Below are 26,897 nucleotides of genomic sequence, written 5' to 3'. Positions count from 1 at the left end.
CTGCTAGCGCCTAAATGAAGTGATGACAGAGCACTGGGGCTGAACACAAGGAGACCCAGCACATTAAGTGGAGCTGATCTGAAAATAGTTTGACTGGGAGCATCTGCAAAGCTGCCCTGTTATATTCATGAGCTCTGGCTTGCTGAAGGTCATGGCTGACTTTGTTTGTGCCAAGAAAACACAATACATTTAGAGGTGTGAGACAGGTGACAGTGTAATAAAAGTGGGATTTGGAAATTGCTTTCTCCTTTACACTGTTTGGCTCTAAGCTCCCCATCCATTTTAATGTTGTGGCTCCTTGACTGCTGGCAATTAGAACATAATGTTTAGGACTTCTGGCTATTATATGGCATGTGCAATCCTGTAATGATTAATTCATCACTGGGATACATTAGGTTTTCTAAAGTAAAAATGCTGTGAAATTACAAGGACTATAACAAACCTAACAAAGCAGTATGTATCAGTGTTTTTAGAAGTGATGGCTAACTTTATGGTCAAAGAATGACTTTTAGTAATATCTATTTATCTATCTTTGGCTTTAAAGAGATCAATTTGCCAAATAAATTTATGTTTTCACATTTGATGCTTTTAAAACAATACTACATAAATTCCAAGCTTTAAAACATTGTGCTTCTGACTAATTTTTATAGCACGCTGACATAGATGTAAATTCATAACATTCATTTCATGTCTCACTATTAGAATGCTCAGGATTGATATCATCAAAAGCTCTCATTGCACTCTCCCAGTCATGATTGGCTGGAGGCATGTCTGTCAGTGCGAGGGAGGGTTATTAAAACATGCTCACTTCTTCCTGGGCAATGGGTATACTATCGTCATTGCTTCTCAGAAAGGCAGGGAACTGAAGTACACTAAGTCAACTGGGACAAGAATTTAAGCAAGAACGCAGGGTTTGGGAGCAAGTTTATCCTGTCTTCCCCTGCATGCTAGATGTATTGGAAGTACATGGATCAATGTGGCAAGTGAAGATTGCTGCTAAACACACCTTGATGGCAGAAAAAGCTCTTCCTCAGTCTACCAGATCCTGAAGGAAAGTAGGAATCACAGGGCACCATTTTCAAAGATTGATTATTTCATACCAAGACCTTGCTGAAGGTGCTCTTGCACACATGATTGTCTCAATGACACTCTGAAGAAGTCCAGCAGTGTAAGATTTCTCTCCAAGCCTGAGAAAAACTGATTTTTGTGTGCTGATAGAGGCTAGGGCTCCTACCATAGCAACTGTTATCTCTGCTAACCAGTGTTTTGATTTCCAGTAGGGTGCAATGAGAATCATCAACAGTACCTCTGCTCACATCCTGGATAGCTTTGGTGAAATGAACACTATGAAACATATATGGAAGAACATGGGGCCACCAATGTGCAAGCGTATCCATTTCAAAAGGAGAATTCTGATCATGCAGAAAGAAGAACAGGGGACAGTGAGCATTTTTTTCTAGATCCAAAAAGGGCTACAGACTGTTGACCAATAATATTGCCAAACCCATTGGCCACATCTGGGTATAATTTCAACTCTGCATACGGAGATCACTCCTGAAAAGCAGGTCTACATTCTGGTTCAAAGCCTCTGGTACATGAGTGCCCTCAAGGACAGAAAATTGCTGTTTGAGGGTCGAGAACATGAGCCACGGAGGTGCTGTCCACCCTGATGGCTCCAGCCTGAGAGTGAGGCATCTGTCATGATCACTTTTCTACTCTGCACTCTCCCCATGGGCATGAGTCCTGAAGTCTACCCCTTTCCAGGGAAGTAAAGCAGCTGTGCAGACTGCAATCTGCATGCAGTGCATGGGCTCAGCGTCTGAGAGACTATGTAGAACACCACCAGCACTGATCATCAGGCCAAAGAACCTTCATCAAAGTTTGGGCAAGACTTGCAAAACAGCGCTGAGCAGTTTTTCAGAGCTTTTACCTTTACTCTGGCCTGAATTGAATCCAATGACTGACCAATGAAGAAACATTCCAAGACTGTAAGAAAACTCTTCTCCATTTTTATTCTATTGCCCAAATCCACCCAATAATCACTTTGTGTGATTTGCCACCACCTGGCAAGAGGATGCTTCATCAACCATTCGTCTGAGTGTACACATCTAGCTCCCTCTCTTTGTGCTGTGTTGCAAAAAACATTGTTTACACACATGCTTAGGGACTTTTTGTCTTCCCCAGGGCTGTTTATGTAGGCAAGAGGTCTCACTCCCTTTTTGCAAATACCAGACCAGTTCCCCTTGTGCTAATGGTTTGCCCAATTTTCAAATGTGAGCTCATCACAATGCCTGAATTCAACAGTTTGCAAAATTTTATTAATTTTGTGGAACAAAAAGCAACACATTTGCACACATCCTCCAGTTCCTGATCCAAAACAGACGAAGGTGACTCTCTATCACTGGCCTGACTGACCTCTGGGGTTTTGCTGCCCGATGAGAGGGTCTGAAAGGCAGGTGATTGTCTTTATCATTATCAGAAATAAGAAGCTCAGCAGAAACTGATGAGCCAGACATCAATGAAGCATCTTGAGAGAGAACTGGTTACAGTGTGAACACACTTCTAAATACTCAAGAGCTGCTTGGGTGTGTATCAGACCAAGACACATCACACACAACAAGTGAGTATTCTAGCTTGAAATTTTATTTCACAGGGGCAGGTTCACATCTGTGGTTTCTTCTCTGCTTCAGTGGTTACTTTGGCGGTATCCATTCTCTTAGCACGGCAGTTTAGCTGCAGTGCTAGAGACATGGTCGATGACAACTACCACGGCTAGCAGAGTGGAAGTATTTTTACTCGGGTTCCACTAGCAATCACTTGTAGGGGTTGATGTTAGCCCTGGGTAAATGTTTTGCTATCAAGAGAATTTGTAATTGTCATTTTGCTACCAAGAGTATTGCTGCTCGAGTCAACTAACTGAGCTCGTATCTGTGGGCAGTTCAGCTAAGTCTTGAGGAGAACAGTTGGGTTAAGAAGTGACAAGAGGTCTTTTAATAACACGTCTGTGAAGTGTATCACACTGCAGCAACTCCAGCATATTAAAACACTGGATGGTTTGGGCCTGTTACCATAACCGATTCGGCAAAGAAACCTAAGAAGACATTTATCAGATGAAGGAAAGAAAAGAAGGAGGAAAAGTGACAGAGCAAGGAAATAATGCAAAAGCCAATTTTTGACTGCCTTTTGCTAGCTGGAGAGAGCTCAGGGAAGAGACAGGATGCCCAGAAGAGGACATTTTACAAGGATTTTTAAAAGGGATTTTTATTTTTGTAGTTCTTCTAAATCTTTCTTAAAGTTGTGATTATTTTTAGCATTTCATAACTCCAGTTAACCCTGTAGTCTCCCATTTCCCAAATAGTTTAGTAGAGAATATGCTATGTCTTTGGATTTCAGCTTTGGAGGTCATCTGTATTCAAAATAACTCTTTACGAAAAGTTTTAAAAGCACAGCCCTCAAGTCTTCTAGCCTCCAGTCTACCTTCCAGGACCACTGGTATCACACTCTGCAAGAAATACCCATATTCCCAAGTCTACAGGGATGCTGATAATAAAGCTTTATAAACCCCTGTAGTATAACAGTTTTTCACTCATGGAGCAATGTGGAAATCTGGTGAAAGACAAAAGCCAAGGAGCGAGTGCTGACTCATTGGCTGTACATGGTGTTTTCACAGGTTCAGCAGCGATTACGTATAGATTGTTTACCATCTTTGACTGACAAACCAGGTTGTTTGCGCTGATGCCTTATTGCCATTAAGTTATACTTGTCACCTCAGGGCCTTTCTGTGTCCAAAGACATGGATTTGAGTAAGTTAGTGACTGCATGGATGACAGATAAAACTCCAATACTTGAATTAATTTTAGCAAGTTTTACCTGTGCACATAGAGAAACCTGCAGGTTCAAGAAAGCACCACCTAATGGGAGCATAATGTGCTGTGACATTGCAAGCAGTGACTGTCAAAACAGTGGGCCCTGTTCAATGGCTGGCCAATTGTTCTGAAGGGTGCTGGACTGGATCAGTGCATCACAGCAGCCAGCAACAAGGCTCACATGAAACACAGTTGCCAGAACACACAGCACGCGATGGGCCGCCCAAACCAGCTTCTGGAGACACTTTGTAAAGAGCAGCCTGGTACAGATGAAACCACAACTGCATCACATCTTTAAATGAACTTAATCATGAGTGAAAACAAGCACCAGAAGAACTGCAAATGCTGCATAAACTGAACTAATCTGGTCTCAACCAGAACTCAGCAGAACACAGACCTGACTATCTCCTAGGTTGTCTAATACAAAAGATCTTTGAAACATGAATGGTCATTTAGAAATAAACCCTGATCAGATGATATAAAATGAAATATTTATTAGCAGACATAATTGTGCCCCATAGTATTTAATACAATGATAATAAAGTCAGTGAAAGTAGAGGATATGCAGAACGGATGTCTGTGTAAGCTGCTCTAAATGACAGACTTCTTCAGTGCTCTGGGTTTATGACTGCTTTATTTACAGAAATATCACACTGAGTTGAATGTCTTTGACAAGCCAGACTGTCACTATTACAGTACACTCTGTGGTGCTTTCAAGCACTCAGGATAGAGATAATATCTAATCTGCTTCTACAGTATCTCACACTGAGAGATCAGGCCATCATCTAATATCACACCCATTCATAGTTCCTGTGAACTGCAACAAAAACTCCAAGAACATCTTTGTGATCTTTACTGCAAGTGTTGAAGCCAAATGAAGGTTGATCCTACTGTTCTCAGATATTGTATGCTAAATAGTACAATGTGAGGCCTGTTGCTTAGAGCTCTACTGGGCTTGTTGTTGATCGACACATTGTGCTGTAGCACTGTCATACTGGCTGGCCTCCATGTGACAAGTAGACAAGTCTGGTATCTCCATCCTGGGCTGACATTTTAAACACTTGCAGTCTGCCACCAGGAGTCTGGGAGCTGCCATACAAATACACACAATTATAAATACAAAAAAGAATATGACAAGCTGAGGAGGATGAGAGCCCTACATCCTCTGCGTCCTCTAGCTCATCTCCAAACCCTGAAATAACAGAGCAGACATCACCCCTCTCCAACTGCTGCCCACCCTTTCAGATTCTCCTCCCTTGATTTTCACCACAGCTATCATCATCATCATAATCATCATCATTATTATTGTTATTACATTTTCAAAAAGTGCAAAATGGACTTCCCCATGCCGTCATTCGGAAGGCAGGGCAGTAGAGGATGGGGAAACAATGGCAGTAAGAAGAGCAAGAAGATCGCAAGAAGAGAAAGAGAAAAGAGAAGAAGATTTCTGCAGAGTTTGAATTGTGCTGCTGCTGTGAACAAACACACACCAACAGGCACACATTAGCGCAACGCACCATACAGCCAAACCCAGTAGAGATCGATGCCCACCAGTACAAAGCAAGAGCAAAGGGCAGCACAAAGAATTTATAGCATCAATAAACATAAAGAAGTATGTGCACAAATCCAAATGCATTTGCACAAACACCAAAAATTTAGCTTTTTTTCTCATTTTAACATCGGAAGAAGATTTAAATTTGTTTCCTCGTTTGGTGGTGCTGTGAAAAGTGACATCATAGTATCTCGGGGTGGAAGGATTTGTTTGCATTTAACTTTGTTTTGAACTTCTTCTTTTTTCTCTCTCTGTATCAGGTCTTGGTTTGTCTGGAAAAATCAGGAGCGATCCATGTCACAAGTTCATGTCTCCGCTTTCCCAGTTCCAGTTTTTCTTTTTCTCTGTTAATTTTTTTTTTTTTCTTCAAATCTCTATTTTTGTTGGAGCTACAGCACAGCACCCACAGCACACAGATGAGGAGAAGGGCCCCAGAAAAAAAGGGGGTTGGGTAGGGGAGGAAGTAATTCTCTAACATTGTGCCAGAAGAAGAGAAAGAGTTAATAAGAAAAATAAGAGAAAGGAAGAAAAATAGAAAGGAGGAGGAAGAAATAACAGCAGTATCAACAATTCCATCTTGACTTCAGCTGGTTTCATTGCAAACCGAGTATTGATTGCTTTCAACAACTTCAGCTGAACATTAAACCACATTTGAGTCAGAAGGAGGAAGGACTGAGAAAGAGGAGAAAACATAACACACTTGAGACACATGACAAGGACCAGAGGACAAATGAAGAGACAGAGAAGGTGGGAAATTGGAGACAGGCTACGATAACATACTATTTTCTAGTAAGTTGTAGAGGGGAAGTTCTGCCAATACAATCCTAATATATCTATATGCATATGTACATATAGTACATACTATATAATATTGTTTACCTGGAGTATTCATACAATAGGATTAAATAAGATAAGATCATTACTGAAGATTTTCTGTGATCCCAAGGGACTGGCACCTTGAATGGGTCGGGCTGCAGTGCAGTTTAGAACTAAGGGATCGACAAAAACAAACAAAAGAAAAAAACTGATTATCAGACCTCCATACAGGCAAAGTGCATAAGATCAGACAGACATACAGACAGTTAGAAACAGGGGGACCATTGGCAAAGTGGTGAGACAGAAACTGAGACACAACTGCACGAAAAAAGGGAACAGAGGGAGAGAAGAGAGGGAGAGGAAATTGAGATTTTGAAATAAAAGAGAAAAAGAGAAAAAGCCTTTAAAGGTTTAAGAGAGCAGATGGCTAATTGTACCCGTGTTTCGCAGCCTGGCAGCAAGTCAGTCTTGTGCATAAGGACAGGAGCGGGAGCAAGGAAGAAAGGATTGGGCGGGGGCAGGAGAAGGGAAGGGGCCATGGAGGAAGCTGGGTGGTGCAATCAGGCCTTGAGAGCGTGCCACTGGGCGACATTAGTACGCGGCCGAGCGAGCATGTCTTTCCAGTGCTTCACCTCTGCTGGTCCACTCTTCCATGATAGGTAGATCTGAAAGCGGAAAGAAAAGATAAATAATAAGAAACACTTCCTGAATTAACTGTAAATGTTGCAGTCTTCATCTCACTGTGAAGGTAACATCTTTTCACAGGTATTATTTAGCTGTATGTTGCTTCATGCAAGTTGAGAAGTGGCAAAATGTTGATTGGGTGTTTGGTATCAGCTGCTTTCGAGGGAGCTGTGTCATTACTTGAGAGGAGCAACTGGTTAGAAAGTAATTAAATGAAGCAAAAATGCTGGTCTCAGTGCACTTAATGTTGCTTCATTGATGAAGTATATCTTTATTTGTTTGTTGGTCAATTTAACGAAACCTACAGCTGAAGTTATTCTTTCAAAGTAAAGGTTTATGGCTGCATTTATTTTTCCAACTGAGACTTTCTGTAGAGCTGAATGTTGTGTAAAAGTCAGTTTTCATCTGTTGAAAGATGGAGCATTGATAATTTATAATGAATTATAGAAAGATATATTTAATATCCAGAATAATCCATGGTCAGTTATCATAGAGTCACCTGTCTGGGTGTAATGAAGCTGCAGAAACTCACAATATTGCTAACTGACTTCATACATTTGAAGGAAATATACAAAAAAATCTTTGGTAAAATTTTGAGTCAGCAATTCAATAATGAAAGCCATCAGCCTTTAATGATCAGGAAACTTTCCCAACAGAACAAGAAGCAAATATTTCACAAGTTAAACTCACTTATTAGAAGTGTGAAAGTAAAAAGTGCTCCATTAAGTACCCAGGTTGGGGAAGGGAATAGTGCACAAGGACATTTGTCAAGAAGTCTACAGTTTAAACTAAAAATATACTTAAATCAAATGTTTACATTTATTATTACTTGCATATTTTCCCTTAACTCCATTCAAATTACCAATATAACTTAATAAGCGGCTCTTGACTGAGTATTGTATTTTTTGCAGACATTGTTCCAGTATTGTCAAACAATTTGAAAAACTGAAGTTTTCAGTTTTTTACCAAGCAAAACAAAACATCAGTGTTTTTCCAAGTCCAGCTTTGAAAGTGTCCTTGAGCAAAATACTGAATGTTGTGCTTATCATTTGTGGGTCTCTTTGGAAAAGATTGTATGCTGAATTTAATGGCATCAGTCTTGATATTTAAGTAAGTATTTTAGTATGTGTTTTTTTTTTACCTGATCCTCTCCAGAACTTAGAAGTTAATTTAGCTTTGAAGAGATTTTGCTTGATCAGTTTGATTGCTCACTGAAGATAAAAATGTTTTTTTAATCTTAGGTCCTACAGTCTCTACAGTTGGCATGGTCCCTGCGAATTGCCAAATATGAGGCCTCAATGTTACATGTGGATGTAATAAGGAGCCAGTTTAAAAGAAGTACCAAACTATTCAAACATTTGTTACCACTCATCATTTCTTCATATTGTGCATCCAAACAATAAGACTTTCTTTTTGTTTGGTAAAATTATCTTGAGCAATAGTTTTCTGTGCTTTCTAAAAATCTGTCAAAGTTTGTCGGTGGATATTGCCTGGATTTTCAATCATTTACAGTCCATTACTTGCCCAATTAACATTTGGGGAATGTGTTTTTTTTTTTTTTTTTTTTTGGCTTGTTAAACCACTTAACAGTTGATTACGTTGTTGGTAGTCAAAACTATACCTAAGGGATAGTAAATAAGTAAATTTATCAAAAGATACTTAAAGAAAAAGTATTTACTGTTATGACATATTGCATTTCAATGGTGTTGATTAACATGGGGATTATTTTCATGAAGTCATTTACTGTCAGGTAAATTTACTTCATGTATAACTTTATATATATATATATATATATATATATATATATATATATATATATATATATATATATATATATATATATATATATATATATATATATATATATATAAAAATATTTCAGTTAAATAAAGTGCCATGCTAAACATGCTCAAGTGAAGTACAAGTAATGTTAAAATTACATTTAATGGAAATAATTAGACTGAAATTACATTGCTGCACTTCAAACAGGTGATCAGGATTTTAAGTATACTGTAATTGAGAGCTGCAACATAGATAAGACACCGTTACCTTGCCAATAACATCATTGCGGCTGAGCCTGTCCTTGTCCATGACGGTGATGATGATAGTAGTCTCCCTCAACACATGGGCGGGCACGTCAAAGGGGAAAGACTCATTGAAAACAGGGTTCAGACAGCGCTTCATCACCACTGTCTTCTTCTTCTCTACACGCTTGTCCTTGTGCATAAGCCACACTTTCACGTAGGGATCTGCAATGTGGATTCAGACAGCAGCAGTTTACATGACAGGAACAATGAAGATTCTGCGGGGTGGCGATTTTTGGGGTCATGTTAGCTATTACCCTCTTAATTGTGAAAGTCAGGGAAGGCAACAGGGAGGCAGACACCTCGTTTGAGCTCAAGGTCAACCTATTCCCTGGGCTAGGAAATGTACAAATGAGAAAGTATTTATGGAAATAGGGCCTGGGATTTACACTACCAATTCTGGAGCATTATCATGTTCAGTAATTCTAGAAGGTGCCACTCCTGGTACTGCAAGATGCTGTAATTTGACAAAAGTATAGATGAGAAGAACTTTTCTGTGAGACTGGATCTTTTAAAAGCAAGCAGCCACCAGACTGAGCTGAGGCACATTTGGCTGGGAGTCTCAAGATCCTCATAGATATACATACAGGGAGGTCAACGGAGAGATGCTTGATGTAATGTCACCTTGCTGCTGCAGCTATCTATGGTGGACAGTAACCATTCTCTGCACAGACCAGTCAGTAAATGTTTGTAAACTGAGACATAGCCATATGTGAAACCACAGAGCTTCCAAAGCCATGAAAAGGGCAGCTGAATGGTAAACTCAGGATGGAGAAAGAGAAGACTGAACAAACACAGAGGAGTCGCTACCTGAGGTGCCCCCGATATCCATGGCTTTAAGATTGCGCGCTTTGATGATGTTCACAGTGATGGTGTTGGCGGTGGGATTATAACAGAGAGACACCAGCAGGTCTCCTCGTCTCCCCTGAGAAACACACACGAACACAATGGAGCATGAATCATTCAGCCTAATATCAGATTTCATCAGAGGATATAAAACTTTAGATTACTCACTAGCCTGTTGTGTAATCTTACATCACTGCCCTTTCTGCTCTAACCCCCTGTGCCAAACACAAATGGTCCAGTGACCAGACTTACTAAGGCGAGCATGTTGCTCACCTGAAAATTAAATCAACCTGGCTCCTGTGCTGGAAGCAGACACCAAATCTGTCAATGCTGCTTTATTAAACAGTAATGGAATTAAAAGAGTGGATTCTCATGGTTCTTCCACATGGCCATCATTTTATCTCTTACACTGCCATCACTGCAGGGCTTGAGCTCCTTCCAAAAGGTCTTCATCTGGCCCAGTTCCACCTTATTCAAGGGAATTGACACCTCTCCAATGGGGTCATTCCTGCTGAAGCGGTCATAGTCCAACACCTGGAGGTAGAGAGTGCGCTCTCTCACCTTCTCATAAGGGAAGCCTAAAACAGACACAGGACAGATAACACTTCAGGGGCAAGCATGGCACAGCTTCACAAGGAGTGAAAAAGAGTATTGTTAGTGCTCCTGACAGTACAGAGAGGGCAATGTAATGTGCAACATGCTAACAGGGATGAATTTGGGAAAGGCCAAAGTGCATTTGAAAAGCTGTTGGACCAGTCAGATCTCTGTGAAATGACCCAGAGGGATCATTATACAGTAGTCTTGTCACAGACACTGAGCTCATTCATTTTTCAAGAGCACACACTATTCAGCCTTTAGAAAGGCTTTGAGCCCTTTCAGCATTTTTTGGAAGGATGGGTGGCTTCATTGCAATCTTTGTCACTGTCAGAAAATATTTGCAGTTTACAGCAAGATCATCATTAGTTGACATAAAAAGTCAAGTCTACATATTTTGTGAACTACAGGCTCAATCACTGAAAAAGACCATTTTTGTGAGCAAGCTTTACAATGTGTTTTTAAGGCGAGAAGAAACTCATTGTCAAAGTTATATTAAGCCAACTGATTTTTCAGTTTAATTCGGCAACATGACTAAAAGGACAAAAGAAGCCATAGAAAAAAAAAGAAAACATCTCATCTTAGCTGTGCATTTAAAAGCTTATTCGTTATTTGAATTGAATTGAATTGAATTGAATTGAATTGAATTGAATTGAATTGAATTGAATTGAATTGAATTGAATTCTGTGTAAAGCTACCACACATTTTTCATTTTGTTTTATTTTCCAGTAAATTGATGGAATCCCAAGTATTAAATTAGAATATCAGATTTTTTCATGTTTATAATGATTAAATCTCCTTTAATGTGTTTGTTTATTTTTAACCAAATGATCAAGTAAGTTTGGAGGTGGAAAAAGGTGCCTGTGGTATGTGGTTTAAATATAAAATATCATACCTCAATGGAATAATCTGTTTTTTGGGTTCAAGGATCTGGTCAGTAAAGACTTTCACGAGGAAAACAATTAAGAATTTCTTGAATATTTGTGCAGTTTCTTTGCAACGTCTAGGTGTTTTAATCTTACAAACATTCCTGCAATGGTGGGTCCAGAATAAAAGTTGCACATTTTAAAAACTAGCACATTTTCTATCTGGTAGTTATATAACAACTGAGAGTGTGACACTTTTCATTTCTATGAAATGAATTAATGAATATCTATGTAGCACTAACACAAACCTCTAATCGCAAGGATTTCATGACCATCAGCAGCTTGTCATTGTGCTGCAGTCATTTAGCAACACACTGCAACCAAAGTTGCTCCACATGGCAAAGGAGTGAAAAATCAAATTTAATTGTAATCATCTTGGCAGCTCTGCCACCACAGGTGTGGGTGTGTTAATGGTTGAGTGTTTGTAGGTTCAATTCGAGGATTAATGGCAGTCGAAGGCAAAATATTTATTATTTTAAAAATGCCATTTTCAAATTGTCTGAATTATGCTGCTTTTTGAGGGTTTGGTCCCTCATAAATACATTTTTAAAATGACATTTTCTGCATGACATTATGTAATGAAGTAAAAGCATTTCAACATGTAACAATGTTTGGATGATTAGAGACTAGACAGACCCTCAAAAAGGAAGGTTTCATTCCAGTGTGGGTTGAGGTTCTTCCTCTTGACCTTGGTCTCCAGTTTGTGCTTTTTGTCAGGCAGCAGGTAGATTTTGACAAAGGGGTCCGAAGTGCCAGAGAAGTCCTTGGCTGGGAGGTCCTGGCCTTTGAGAACTTTGACGGTGAGGGTTGTGTTCTGGAAGCTGTAGCCTATGCTGAACTGGATCCGGCCCAGCTTTTCACTGATAGGTCCTTCACCATCATCGTCCTCTGAACCTGGAGACAGCTGCAGGGCCATAAATGTAGACAAATTCATATAAATACTCACATATTCAGCAGTGGAAGCTACTCGCATGAAAACTTCTTTCCAAGGGTACACATTTGGTGTATCACAAGAACATGCACACAAACCTACAGAGAAAAGCTGCAACGGGATGAAATTTTCAAGCTGCCTTTCTGTTACGGCACACTCGAGCAGCTGCTCAGTGGCAGAGATTGGTCTGATGTTAAGAAGACTGAGAGAGTTTAATTTCCTAACTAATATCCTTAAGAGGCAGGAGGTGCTCAGATGGAAGATAGCGAGCTTTAGACCCCCAGATTCTTTCTCACAGCCACTCTGACTGCTTTATCATTGTAGTGCACTAAAAGGCCTCTATCTGATAGAAGCAGCGGACACAGAGAGTGGAAGAGACAGCAAGAGACAAACAGAAAAAAGAGGAGAGAGAGCATTGCATGAGAGGCATTGAGAGAACAGCCAGGGAACCGCAGCCAAAGGTTGGCATTCTGGTCATACAGCTGTCTTGACAGTCACTCCTTTTCTCTCTGTGGCTCCACCTTTTCTCCTTGTCCTTTAAGTATTTCTCCCCCTCTAACAAAGCATTAAATTAGAACAAAGAATGCAGGACTTTGTGTTAAGACAACCAACCAGCTCTTCAATTAACCACTTTGTGTAAAAGTCACAGCTGACATTTTGAAAAAGACCAACCTGAAAAGCGTTTTGTATAGAAACACTTGCTCTAAGAATTACCTGAGGTAGTTGATTTTTCTTCTTTGTGCCAGAGTAACAATTTCAAAATGACAAATACTCAGTCAGCACTCATCAATATGGGTTTTAGAACTATCAGTCAGAGCAAGTGTGAAGAAAAGAAATATTCCAGCTCTAATTTATCAGTGAGTCACCTTGGATGATTTGTCTCACTTGATTGCCACAGTGGGAACCGCCTGTGTGTTATTTTTTTCTCCATTATGTCTCCCTTGTTACAATTTCCAACTTTAGATCAATTTGTTATTTGTTCTGAAAATGACTTTGCGACACAAGTCCTGCACGGTGACTCAGAATTACCATACTGCATGGAAAAAGCATGTAAACACATAAATATTGATTGTAAAACTTTCAGATCTCTTGTTTTTAATGTCAGACACTGAATTCTGTCATGGAAATTGAAGCACACTTGTCTGAGGATTAAAGTCAGACTGAAAACCCAGAACTTTTTCCTATAATGTGCTTGTTCAGGCCAGACCCTTAAATGGAGCGTCTCCAACCAGGCAAAGGCTTGACAAGAAGGAAAGTCTAACAGTAAGAGGTTTTTGTTTCCTGAGACCCAGCCTTGGTTACCATGGTCTCAAACAGTATATGAGTAAACAAAGCCACCAGTAGCTATAGCACCTAATACATTATCCAACAGAGGTCTCAAAGTCAACAAACAGTGGTCATGACCTTGACCTGAACTGTCCCTGATTGCACAGTTATGCTTATTTTACTGAATAAATCTGGCTGACAAAGAGCACAGCTCAAAGGCCTCTGATTGTTTTAGTAAAAGTCTTGGAATATTTAGAGGCCGGTATCTGCTAAACTAGTTAGGTTATTCCACGTCAAATAATGTAATTATTGTGAGAAACAAAACTTCGTCTTTGTATTACTTGCATTTTGATAAAATACCCTGAAGGATGACACTAAGATTATCCAGACCTCACTGGTTATGTACTGGCTATATCTACACTGATACACACAGCATTAAGTACACTGTTGGTGAAGACTGCTCAGTGCAGTGGGGAAGCAAAAAACGTTTAAGAAAGAACTCAAGAACTAGACTGTCTAAAACAGGGAGCTAAAACTTTGGCCCTTGAATGCCACTGTCGTGCAGGTGTTAGATCATCATGCTTCAACACATCTGACTCACATAACTGTGTCATTGTGCAGAATTTGACAACCATGTCATGTGATTTGAATCAGGTGTGTTGGAGCAGTGAACCTTCTAAAACTTGCAAAACAGAGGCCCTCAAGGACCGAAGTTTGTGATCCCTAGTCTTAAGTGTTAATCATAGACTGTATATAAAGAGATGGACGGAGCCTCTCTGACATCACCCATAGGTTTCTGAAGAGCTGAATTGAAGCTCGCTGGGCGGTTCCTACCATCACCATCTTGGCAGCGTCATGCGTGTCGTCTTGCCCAGAAAATACAAATATGGGCAAAGAGGTGGAGCTGAGAGGGGAGCCGTGAGCATCATGGCGGATGATAGACATCGAGCGAACTCCGAGCTTTCTGCGGCTAAGTGATAACCGAGCTAACCCAGAGATAACAGGAGGTAACCAGCTAATGTAGGTAAGCGGGCTAAAGCTAAGTTACCTTGTTAACCAGCTAAAAACCACAGTTGTTCTACGTTCTTCTGACTTGAAGCCGGAGATTGATACCTGTCAATCAGAAGGACACGCCCCTAAATATGCCGAACTTTGAGATTAAATTACTTTAGAACAGGTGAGTTAGAAAAAAATTCTCTCCCCCCACAGTTGTCATGAAGGTAAACCTGACCTATATACCGAAAATGGATTTTTGAACCAGGCTGTAAACGTTTATTTCTGCTGTGAAGTTGACCTTTTTAACATGGGAGTCTATGGGGATTTCCTCTGTTTTGCAGCCAGCCCCTAGTGGATGAGTGGGGGAACTGCAGTTTTATGCACTTCTGCATAGGCTTCACTTTTAACCGCTGGAGGTTGCCGCTTGTTGTTAATGCAGCTTCACAATTTTACAGATACAAATCTGATGGGTTACAATGGCTCGTGCAGAAAAGAGGCCCAGTTTACAACTAGTCAGGCACATGCAATGCTTGCATACACATAGACCTCATCAAGAATTCCTTAATATTTATTTTACATTTTACACTGATGATGGTAAAAGACTAAAGAGTATTTATTTTTTTTGTTTGAAACTGACAGAGTTTGGCAAAAGTTGGTCAGCTCCCATCGATCATTGTTTAGAAAGACTCCATCTTTAACGAATGCTTCTCTTATAGCACTGTTTCGCAATTCTGGTCATCACCCACCCACCCTGCATATTTTAAAGCCAAGCCTACTTCAACATATGTAAATGAAACAAAGGGTTTGTTAACAGGCTGCAAAGAACTTGATGAGGAAGTTTAATAATCTGATTTAGGTGCTTTGGAGAAGGAACATGTCTAAAACATTCAGTGCAGGGGGGCCTGAGGACCAGAATTGAGAAAGACTGTTTTACTGTACCTTCAAAGTGACCTTAGTTTTGAAATCTATAAACATTCAGCGCCGTCTCTCACTTCGTCCCAACGTTTTTTGAGCAAACTGCTGGGATCAGATTCTAGATATGAATCACTGATCACCTAAGTCAGCCGACTGAAAATAAATGAGAAATGGATCAGGTATTCTTACCATCACCATGTCTCCAGTGAGAGAGTTTGCCAGGTCAGTTACAGAGGAGTGGCCGTCGGCATCCGGAGGCTGGCCCTTGGGGCTGTTAGCTGGCTTGTTGCCCCTGAAAGCAAAAACTCAGGTTGACAAAGAGAAACAGTGAAGATGTTTGCTGAGAGGCTAACTCGTCTATAGATGGACAGAATATCTGAGTACACAGGAAGTCCACCTGCTGTTGAAAACTAGCTATCAGAAATTATCATTTCGGTCCAAGTTTACTTTGGATAGATCTCACTTCAAAGCTGAATGTGCTTTCTGTGGCTATCTTGACAGAAGCCAAAAAAAAATCTGCCAGATTCCACAGATAAATGATGGGCACTAGAACTGAAGACAATTGATGCAGAGAAGTGTGTCTGATGAAAACTGAAGTCTGAGATGACTACAGATACATCCAGTGTGGCAAATGTCCACGTCTCTAACAAAAAGTTAGTTCCACCAAAAAACAAAAAAACAAACAACAAAAAAAACAAAACACAAACATTTTTAGTAGGAACACACAAAAAAAGCTACTAAACTTAAATAGATTAAAACCAGTTTGTTATCCCCGATCTCTGAGGGTCTCTGATCAACATTTATTCCTCTGAAGATGAGACACACAGGTATAATGACATATATAGCAACATGACGTTACCATAACAACAGTGGACAGACATGTACAGCATCATGTAAAGGACAGATGTGAGTTTAAATTTCTCTCAGTTGCACCAAAAACACAAATGATAAATAGAACAATAAAGGAGAGAGCAGAGATCTCTTGTGGCGCAGCTGGCACTAAGGTACAAATGTTAATAGAAGTTAAGTTTAGTTCCTGTGCACGAGGATGGTCAAAAAAACATGTGGGATAAGCACTCTGGGAGAAAAATCCCTATGTTCATACATCAAAAACAAGAATCACAAAGTGTACATAAAAGAAAAACAGCAAAAGTGGAGAAGGAAATTATAGGAGAAAAATATTACAAGATTAAAGAAAGCATGACAAAAGACAGACTAAGAAAGAGTTCAATGCAAAAGTCCTGGATAATGTAACGTGACACACTGGACATACAGCATTCCATATAGATGACTGGTCAAGGCACATGGAGAGGCTGGACAATAAATACTATTAGGCAATAAACAAACAAGAAAAACAAGGACAGAAACACAGATAAAGAGAAAAATAAGCAGATGCAAAGAGGATGCAGTAGTTGCAAACACACACTTGACATAACTCATGAGGACTGTAGATAGATAGAACACTCAGAACAGGAATGTGAGAAATACACAAGCAAGCTGAAAACTATTTTTCTGTATTAGAAGATATAGCAAATATTAACAGCATGAACAGTATGCAGTACAAAAACCAAAACCAAAGAGAGAGCGACATCATTACAAACACCAGCACATTAGATAGAAAAACATAGCTGCAAGAAAAGATAGGGAATGAGGGAAGGAAAGCCTGGAAACATAAGAGAGGCTTAGTTTGGTCAGTCTGATAAGTATCAAAGAATAAGAGACAAAAATAAAGAGCTACACATACACACACATCTCTAACAGGAGACAAAGGAGCAAACATGCTAAAAGGAGAAAGAGAGCACAAAAAAGAAAAAGACAATAAATACAATTGATCATCAGAATAAAGAGCAAGAACCATCCTTCTTTAAGAGGAAAGGTCAAAATAATGATAGATGAGATACAATATGAAAGAAAGATAAAGTAATACACCATTCAAAACTATAATATCACTGAAAACAAAGGACAAATAGTAAGAACATAGGAAAAGCACATTTAGAGTGTTACTAAACAGGCTGTTGTTAGAAATCCAGTAACTACAGGCAATAAAATAACCCGATTTTCCAACCATTTCGCAACACTCTAAAAGTGTAGACTGGGGACACAGGGGCCAAAGCACAAACTGGCATTGGCTACATGTGCATATATAATATATGCAAGTAGTTGTCACTCAGAGAGTGAAGGCAATGCCTTGAACGGGCAATAAACAAGGAGCCCAAAGATAGTCTGTCTGTCTGGCCAGCATTGTCTGCCGAGCTTTTCACTGAGAGATAAGTTTTTGTTGGCCGCGCTGAACTGCAAATTTGGATGAGAATTGATGCTGAATGCAATAATGTGTGCATTTTTGCAAAAGACAAGGACAAAACTAGGGGAAAATATACTGACAAATAGACAGACAGAAAAAGCAAGCAAACGAGACAAGCACAAAATCACTTCCACCAGGAAAGGAACCGGAGTGAGACGGGGGGGAAGGAGGGATGTTAACCATCTCAAGAAGGGAAGGGACTGTCATCAATTTGTGTTAGTTATTTTAGTTACCAAGCAAGATAACCACATTTTCATAGGGCCTGTTTCTTTGCTTCAACAGATTCTAAACTGCAGGCAATGAGTTTGAGAGGAGGGGAAATGGCTGGGTTAGGATATGAGGAAAGACGCTACAGCAAGGCGAGACTCATCTGGATTAAAGTAAAGCATGGCACCTCCCTCCTCCTCCACCTCCCAAGTATCGATGGGGGAGTTAATGTCTTCAATTATTCATTCGCCTTCATGCTTCATTCAGGGATTCAGTGCATTCTCAGGTAAGAGCTAGTGCAGCCAGGGGAACGGCCTCTCTACTAGCCTTGCTCTACAGCACCTGAGGTGGTCCTTTGCTCCCTGCCTCCAGGCTATTTGAACAAAACGGGCTGCAGCTCTTTTGGAGGAAATGAGTTTCCATTTCCAGATCACACATGATATGAATTGAATAAGATTACTTCCAGTTAATTTAATTTATTTTAAAAGCTTTATTAATTGTGGCAGATGGTAGAGTTACAACTGCTAGGTTTTGGTGCCAATGCTTTTTCTGTCCAACCTGGCTGATATCGTTGATATGATTCTGTAAAGCCTGCAGTTGTCTACAGTATCCAGTGGGAGGCAGAGTGGACTCAGATCAGATTCTCCCACAGCTAAGACACAGAAAGTGGGCTGTTGGCATAGCAACGACTCTTGAAACACAGACCATACATATGGGGTTTTGGGGTTTGTGTGACAAGAGGCTGTTGGGAGTGGGCGCAAGGGAAGGGTGTGTTCAAAGGGGGGTGCAACAAACAGGCAAACACACTGAGAACAAAGAAGATAAGGTATAGGATATATGACAGGTACGGGTGAGAGCCTCGCAGACACACACATTCACATGAACGGACATATGGAGGCAGGCGGGCCACTTTGGGTTTCACCGTCCTGTGATACTATCCTGTTTTGTTACCTGACCGAGGGCCAGCAGCTCGAGGAGAGGGGGAATGGGGGAAAGACACTCCACTTCTAGGCTGGAGAGAGACGCGAGAAAGAGAGCCCAACCCAGCCCCTCTTTTTTTTTTTTTTCAAACATTCAGACTCCCCACCCTTCTGCAAACATGTCACACTCAAATAAACATGCTCGCCCAACACCATGAAGTGATGTATTTCAATGTCTGTGTTCAATTACACAGCCGCCCACTATATCTATCATCCTTTGGACGTGCAGAGCACTTCCTCGGAACGTAGTGAACACCACAGCAGGTCGTTGCTTAGATAACTCATCATCCACATGAAACAAATCAACATTCACACAGGAGTCAGACCATCACTGTTGCCTCACTTCTCAGGCTGCAATCAAAAAATTGGCTGTGAAATAAAACTTGGGGGGCTCCCACTCTCAACTAATTATTTCCTGCATGTTGGCAATATAAATAAGTGCTAAATATTCTCATTTATAAAAATCCCATTTCCCGAGTGAGATGCTAAATACTGCAGTCTGTGTACATGCTTTTTTCAACAGAAAACTATGACAATTTCAATGGCCTAAAAGTACCGTTTTATGCCTTCATAACATACAACCTCCTTCGGCTTTCACTTTTAAGAACACCCAAAAAAAGTACCAAGCATACAGTCAAAATGGCAAACATGATTTCTGTAGATACCAAAGATGAGCGTAGCGGTCGACCATAAATAAAACAGTTTATCTTTCTACTTCCTTTAATGACCTTCCAATACTCTTTGCAATTTAGCATTTACACCTCATAGCTCAGTTACGCTAACAAACCTGTAATTCCAGGCAATATCAGCAGTGTTAAGTCATCAAAATATTTTCTTAAAGGCCCATTGTAACTCCAAACACAAGACTAGCAAATGCTTGGAATCCTGATTCATTTCTGTGATTGCCCCTGAGGTGGAAGCTGCTGCGTATATGCCACCTGTTCTGACGCAGGACACAGAAGACCCAGTTTAATGTCTCTAATAGCCCATCTCCCCGTCAGCCATCCATCTATCTGGATGTACGAGACAAGCATGCATACTAGTATGTACCTGCTATTGAAAGTGCTGCCTTCAGCTCTAATGCATGAATGTGAAGAGTACAATGAGTACTCTCTCCTGGTACTCTCGCTGAAGGAAGATGGATTTGCACTTTGAATTTTTTCCCATTCTTCACTGACCTGTAGATTATATCTGGATGTATGAATACTCCTTTCTATTCCTTCAGAGTCCTATTTTTCTCTGCATTAATTCTATCTACTCTCCTACTTTCTTTGCATGTAAGTAAATGCATCTCAACATTCACCCTGTGATAAGGGGATAAGTGCAATGGCTGCAGGGAGCCAAAGCCTCGGGGACAGACTTAGGCAGAGCCCCTGAAGACTCTGGTGATTAGCTGGGCCTATAAAGCCCCATGTCAGACTACCACAGCGAAGCTTAATCACTTTACATGTCCATGTAAGAACACCCATATAGATTGTATCATCTTGAAGCACAATAACAGCATTTCCTTAGTCTTGTGTCAACAAAAACAAGGCTACAGAGCACTGGCGTCAACTGATGGTATGGTTGTTCAAAGGCAGTAAAAACAACAACAAATAAAAAAAACAAAAAAAAAACAACAACCTTTCAAATAAAAACAACCAAACAAATGTTGAACAATCTGAAGAGAAATGTAACATTTCACCAAGAAGCACATAACCTATTTTAAAAAAAAGCACAAAACATAAAAACCACAAAATATGAAACCAAACCAAAACAAACAAAAAAAAAACAACGTTTTATAAAGCATAGGGCTGAACCTTTAACCTTTATAGCATTTTACAAAACAAAGCAAAGAAGAAAATATTTTCTAGGGGAAAAAGACAGAAAAGAAAAACATCTTATAAAACACATTTCACAAAACACCTAAATGAAATTGGGTTTTGTGAAAGCCTGAGTTTTGCTACATTGTTGTGATTTCTAAAATGTTGTTATGTTTTGTAGCCAGGGCTCTGTAAAATGTGACCTTGGGATGACCGATAGTGATGAGAGCTTGAACGCACCATCCTCCACCAACCACATAAAGATTCAACTCCTCCCTCTGAGAATAATGCAACAAGGGAACAAACACAGTCGTGAACTTAAATAAACATACACTTATATTGATTTAGCTTTAAGCGGTGATAACTACCATCTATTGTGTTTGTTCTTCATGTCAACAAAAGCAATATAATAAGCTCATAAATAATGAAGTGATATTATATGGCCCACATGGCAATTACCAGATAGAGAAGCTTACTAAGTGCATCGTCTCTTTGAGGCACAGAAATATACAACTATGTCTAATAATATCTGTGAGGGGGAAAAAAAATTCCACTGGCTTACACAAAATGATGTAACATGCATGCATGAATAATTGAAAGACCACAGGCAAGTGGATTGAATGTTAATGCTGCACAAGGATATATATCCCACCTCCTCCATCCTGAACCTCTGTCCTCATTGGACTGTGAACTTGCAGCTTAGGAAAAGATCTAGATTGAAAGCTCTCAGGGACTGTGGCTTCTCTTTACAGCAACGAGCATTTGAAGAGAACCTACAGTGTATGTTCACTGAGTCACAACTGAATTGTATGAGTGAAGACCAATGAGGCATGAACAAGCCACTCTGGCATGCTAATTAAGCCTTTTAAGAACCACAACCAATGGATGCCTGGTGCATAAACATCTCATTGTACAACCTTTCCTCCTTGTCTTTCAACCTTGGTCTGCAAGTCTTTATCTACCATCAACTATGTTGTGGTTCAGATTGTTTGTCCACCCCTGTCGCACTTCACGCAGCCATCACACCGCCAAGGTCAGTGAATAATGAATATCACACACTACAACACCTTCTCCTGGCCAGTGGGGAACGTAGTGTATTTATTTGGATAGCCTTCAACTATGACCAAGCAACTGCAAAGCATTAACACTCTGCACTTTTTTGTTTGTTTTTATCTTAAGTATTTCATATACATTTTACTGTGACTAAGATTTCAATATCAGTGCAAATAGTACTGCTGCTTCTCGTAGTGGACTAACTCAGTATTTAACTTAAAACAATTTAAGTCTAAACTCATCAAACCTACATTCAAGTTTGATGTGTTTTATTGTTACAAATATCAAACTGAAATGACATGTACTGTTTTATTATGAGCCTGGCCAGTAAAATCAAAGCATTGTTTCACTGTTTTATTGTGCTTTTTGAAATGTCATCGTGTTTTATGCTCATTGTTTTTAAAACAGTGTGGGGTTTTTTTTTATATTAAAAATATGTTGTTGTTATTATTTGTTGTTTTTTTCATGAGTTCTGCAATGTGTATTGATTTGTTTGTTTGATTTGGCAGCATGTTACATGACATGTTGATTTCATTAAGTACAGAAAGAAAAAATCTTTTAGATAATATCACCTCAACTACTCCAAATGTGGGAGTAATATTTCAGTCTCACCTTAATTTTGATTATGGTTATGTTGTATTGCATATTGATTTTTAATCAAAAGGTTGTGTGTGCTATTTGTTTATTCTCACCTTGACTGCTCCAGTTCATTGTATTCAGCTATTAGTCGGGACTCCCTCCTTTGCCTCCAGTTAATTGAAATTGCAGCAGTAAACCTAATTGTTACAACAAAAAGGTATGAGCATGTCACCCTTCACTGCCTTCCTTTTAGATTTCTTATTGAGTCAAAACCTTACTGCCCACCTTAAAAGCCTAATATGGCCCCATGCAAACAGCCGGTATAGACAGTGAATAGACTGATATCATTTTTTCATATTTTTTATTGTTGTTGATGTCTCGAGTTGGCATACTGTGTAAAGCTGCCTTTAAAATAATCAAGTTTATAATTATTATCATTGTTGCTGTTGTTGTTTTGTTTGCTTATTTATATATTTAGCTAGTTTGTGGTTGTTTTTTCAATTTTGCTGTGATTTGTATGTTAGGGCAGGCACAACTTGTTTGAGTTTACTAATAACATACTATCAATAATGGAAGTCACTGGAGAAACCTTAAATAATGCGTCACAACTGTATCTCCTGTGACAAGAGTAAAATACAAGTAGTGACATTTGTATTTTTATAAATATAGGCTACTTAGCTACTACTGGCTGTTTGACTTATGTAGGGCAGCGCATATTAGTTGTGCACAAAGCAGCTCTTTGCTATTCATCAGGAGCACGGAGGATTCGCTTTGATGTCGGCACTGATGCTTTTAACATATGAAACTCCATATTAACTAATCACATTAACTTCACAGGCTTTGTGTTTGGCTTTGCTAGTGACATGTTGTTCAAACTAAGAATAAATTTATGAGGTGTAAGATGTGTAATCCTGGGAAAATGAGTGATGAAACCAAGCATGTCTGAATGCACAAGCTGCGGTGATATGGCTGTACACATGTTGCGGAGGGCCAGAGACGAATGGAAAAGCAGTTTTGTCTTCTACTTGAGAGCTTTGTTTAGAATGGACAATATGCTAAATCATATTTAGACATCTGTGAAGTCAACACTGACGCTACAGGGAGCAATAAACACCCAGCAAGTGTATAGCTACGTATCTAAGAAACAACTTATAACATTTCTGTCAGCTTTTAAATAAAGCAGCCAATTATTCATCATGCAATATTCAAACTGAATTGGAAAAAAAAGAAGAAGTGGCTCAAATGGAATTAGTTTACGTCTCAGGGAAAGACAGACAGGTCAATACACTCAAAGCTTTTATAAGAGTCAAATCTTTACTAGTCTTCTATTGTGCACAGACTGTAAGCTGCCAGCAGTTCTGTAGTAAAAGAAAGAAATGAAATGAACTGCAGGTTAATCCTTAAAATACCACGACGCACTCAGCCACTGTTAATCGCAGGTGGATCCTGTAGGCCACTTGCTGGTTTCCACTTGCTGTTTAGTCTATTAACAGATTTCACAACCCATTTACTGAGGTTTCTAGGTGAACACAAAAAAGCTGGAAAGACCAGATGTAGTGTGCACTGCAAATTACACAGAAAAATCGCTTTCCTTTGCGGCTTTGTGGGTTTCACTGTAATCCTGAACAATGGAGATAGTTTTGATGTTCACAAAATCATTTGTGTGTTTGTGACTCGATGCAGAACATTGGTTAAAGAACGCTTGGGGACAAGACTCTAAGTTTAAAAAACAAAATCACACAATAAATATTTATTTCATAATTTACTTTTTATGTTTGCTCAAGGAGGATAATTTGGTCATGAGTGGAGATTCAGTCTGCAGCTGTGCATGTGGATAAGAAAACCGGTGATATGTACTGTGGTGGAGACCTACTTTGAAATTGTGTGTCAGAGTGTTGAAACACTTGTAAACAAGAAATTATCAGTGATACCAGTACGTCAGAATTTGTCTACCCTCCTCTGTCTTAAGGTTTGACATTTAAGGCATCTTCAAACTGCCTCCTGTTTTTCACAGAATCAAGGCGAGGTCAAAACTGCCTAATTGAGCTGCAGGGAAAATCGAGTGTGTCGCATGTGCCCGAGGCGGGTGAAAACAGAGGATTTTGCTGTGGTCTTACACGCTGTTTCAAATAATCTAACTACCAGTCGTTGCTATGTAGCTTGAGCTGTTTGCCTCACCAGACACATCCACTGAACTCATTTATTAAAACTGGTCCAATTCCTCAAACGACTGCAAACCCAATTATTTTAGGGGATGGGAAGATGCGAGCAAGGCTGGTGCATCTTCATAGATTAGAGGAAATATTTTTTACTTCTAGTTTGTAAGTTGGCTGACAAGGAAAGGGTTTATTTTTAGCTGCATGTTTATGTAAGTGACTAACATGTTGTGGAATAATGAGGAGGCTCTCTGGGCCCCTCTGCAGAGCTACAGAGATGAGACTCTCAGAGCAGCAGAGAGTGATTGAAGGAAGCTAATGAGTATGAGGGAAAGAAGAACACAGAAGCAGAAAGAACCAAGTTGATAAAAGCAAGAAAATGCAAAAGAAATATGACAATTACCAGTAGGAGGTCTTAGAAATGCAGAAGTGAAAAGACAAAAGAAAAATTAGAGAATAAAATGAAGAGAGAAAATGTCATTATGATAGGAGAGATAATTACCATGGTCATAAAAAAAAAAAAAAATGCTATGGAAACAGTTTTATTTGTCTGACTGAAATTTTGCCACTAAGAGTGAAATAAATGGCTGAAGTGCCACCGAGCATCTCACTACTGATTTATGAGCTCATTACTGCTTTTCAGTAAACTATCCAACTCTTTTATCTTTTATCTCTTCTACTCATCACAACATTACACAAGTGTTTTTCCAACATTTAGGTTTCATAGTCAGCTCTCATTTTTATTCCTGTAACAGAGTGGTGAGCTGCTATTTCAGGTGCAGGTCTTTGGCACAATACACTTAAGTGCAGTGACTCACTGAAAACACTGCCAACCAAAACTACTCTTGTCCACACAGATTCTGAAATCATCCCTTATTTGTCTTTAATACCTTCCCATCCTATCACTTCTACCCTGTTTTTTTTCTCTCTCTCTCTCTGACATACACACACAAACACACACGTGCATTCTCATACAATATCTGGTACCTCTTCTCAGGAGGGGGCTCCTGATTGGCTGGTGGTGCTGCCTGCGCTGTTTCCTGCAGGTCAGGGATATTGGCAAAGTCATCTTGCTCTGCCACACCAATGGCCAAAGCCAGGACCACCAGCTTCCCTTCACTGGTTCCCCATAAAAAAAAAAAAAAACAATAGATAGAAAACAGAGGTAGAGAGAGAGGCGAGAGGAGATCGCAGATGCAAGGGATAGAGAAATCGAGCATGAAGAAAGTGTGGTGCGGGGGGGGGAGAGAAGGAGAGGTCATTTTAGGTGGCAGAGAGGACAGAAGGCTGACAGGCGGCGGAACAATAAGAGACCAAATGACAGTAAACAGAAGCAGCAGTACCAGAGAAAACAGTCAGAAAAAGACACAAAACATCCCATCAATAAGCACTCCGTCCAGGGAAGGTTATTAAGAAGGCACCTTAAAGTGAAAGGCCAGATTAATAATGATATAATCATTTTAACGAAGTGTGCTGACAACAGGTACAGTCTGTTTTCACATTCTACAGACAACAGGGTGATTAATTAATGATTCGTAATGGATATGATATTCAGCAGCTTGCGAATCAGCCTCCACATGTGTATACGGTGTCTATGCATCCACACCAACAAAACACACAACCCACACACAGAGTAATTTATCTAGTTATTTTACCTGCCTTCTGCTTTCCCTCCAGATTCACCCTTCCCACTGAACATGCAAGGCGTCTTTCTCCAGAGTTAAGATTTAATTAAGCCTCATTAAGCAGATCTGGACTAATTGTTTCTATTTGAGCAATGGAGTATCTGGAGGTGTACGTGTATGTCACAGCTTTCTGGGTCACTGCTCTCTCACTCTTCTCATTTCATCTTCGCCATTCTGCTAGAGTTGTCCAAATCCCCCTTTCCCCCCTCATCCGTATCCCCTTACACTTAATTCTCTGCTTCCTCATCACTGCCTCCTTCCTGCCTTTCTGTCATCTACTCTCACAGTTCTATAGCTTAAGCCCCTGCCTGTGTTACAATATCTCTGCTAAGAAAATGTGGTGCTGCCAAGCTTTGGAGAGATATTACCCCAAACTTTGCTATTTCATCTCTTTTATACGCTACTGAATACTTTGCGGCACGTTAAAATCTTTTTAATAATCTTGCTGTTATACATCAGCACCAGTGGCTCCCAAATCTTATGTCTAGTAACCCCGTTCTGTGGAGATTAAAAGACGTCACTGACACCACCTGTCAAAAATGAGGTCATTTTACGATTGGTGTTACTTATACTTGGTAGTTTAGCTGAAGTCATTGCGATGTGTTGTAATCTTTGCCCATATTTTCATGTAATATTTTGTTCCTACCATAATCTTTG

General features: G+C 39.8%; 1 protein-coding gene across 2 annotated transcripts in view; it reads right to left on the bottom strand.

The window, feature by feature from the left end:
- Nucleotides 1-6,659: 6,659 nt before the first annotated feature.
- The window catches only part of syt7a (synaptotagmin VIIa), a gene marked incomplete at its 5' end in the record, with an annotated part of 83,579 nt that continues 63,341 nt past the window's right edge, over nucleotides 6,660-26,897 (bottom strand). For both annotated transcript variants that reach the window (XM_079254342.1, XM_079254341.1), the window contains 7 exons: nucleotides 6,660-6,899; nucleotides 8,968-9,167; nucleotides 9,813-9,927; nucleotides 10,257-10,426; nucleotides 12,005-12,272; nucleotides 15,666-15,768; nucleotides 25,531-25,674. In XM_079254342.1, the coding sequence (XP_079110468.1) occupies nucleotides 6,795-6,899; nucleotides 8,968-9,167; nucleotides 9,813-9,927; nucleotides 10,257-10,426; nucleotides 12,005-12,272; nucleotides 15,666-15,768; nucleotides 25,531-25,674 (1,105 nt within the window). In that variant the 3' untranslated portion in view covers nucleotides 6,660-6,794. The remainder of the gene's footprint in view (nucleotides 6,900-8,967; nucleotides 9,168-9,812; nucleotides 9,928-10,256; nucleotides 10,427-12,004; nucleotides 12,273-15,665; nucleotides 15,769-25,530; nucleotides 25,675-26,897) is intronic.

The sequence above is a fragment of the Telmatherina bonti genome (genome assembly GCF_933228915.1).
Source record: "Telmatherina bonti genome assembly, chromosome: 2".
Lineage (NCBI taxonomy): Eukaryota > Metazoa > Chordata > Actinopteri > Atheriniformes > Telmatherinidae > Telmatherina > Telmatherina bonti.
Note: the sequence above shows the minus strand (reverse complement) of the source record. Positions and strands in the feature narration are given on the sequence as shown.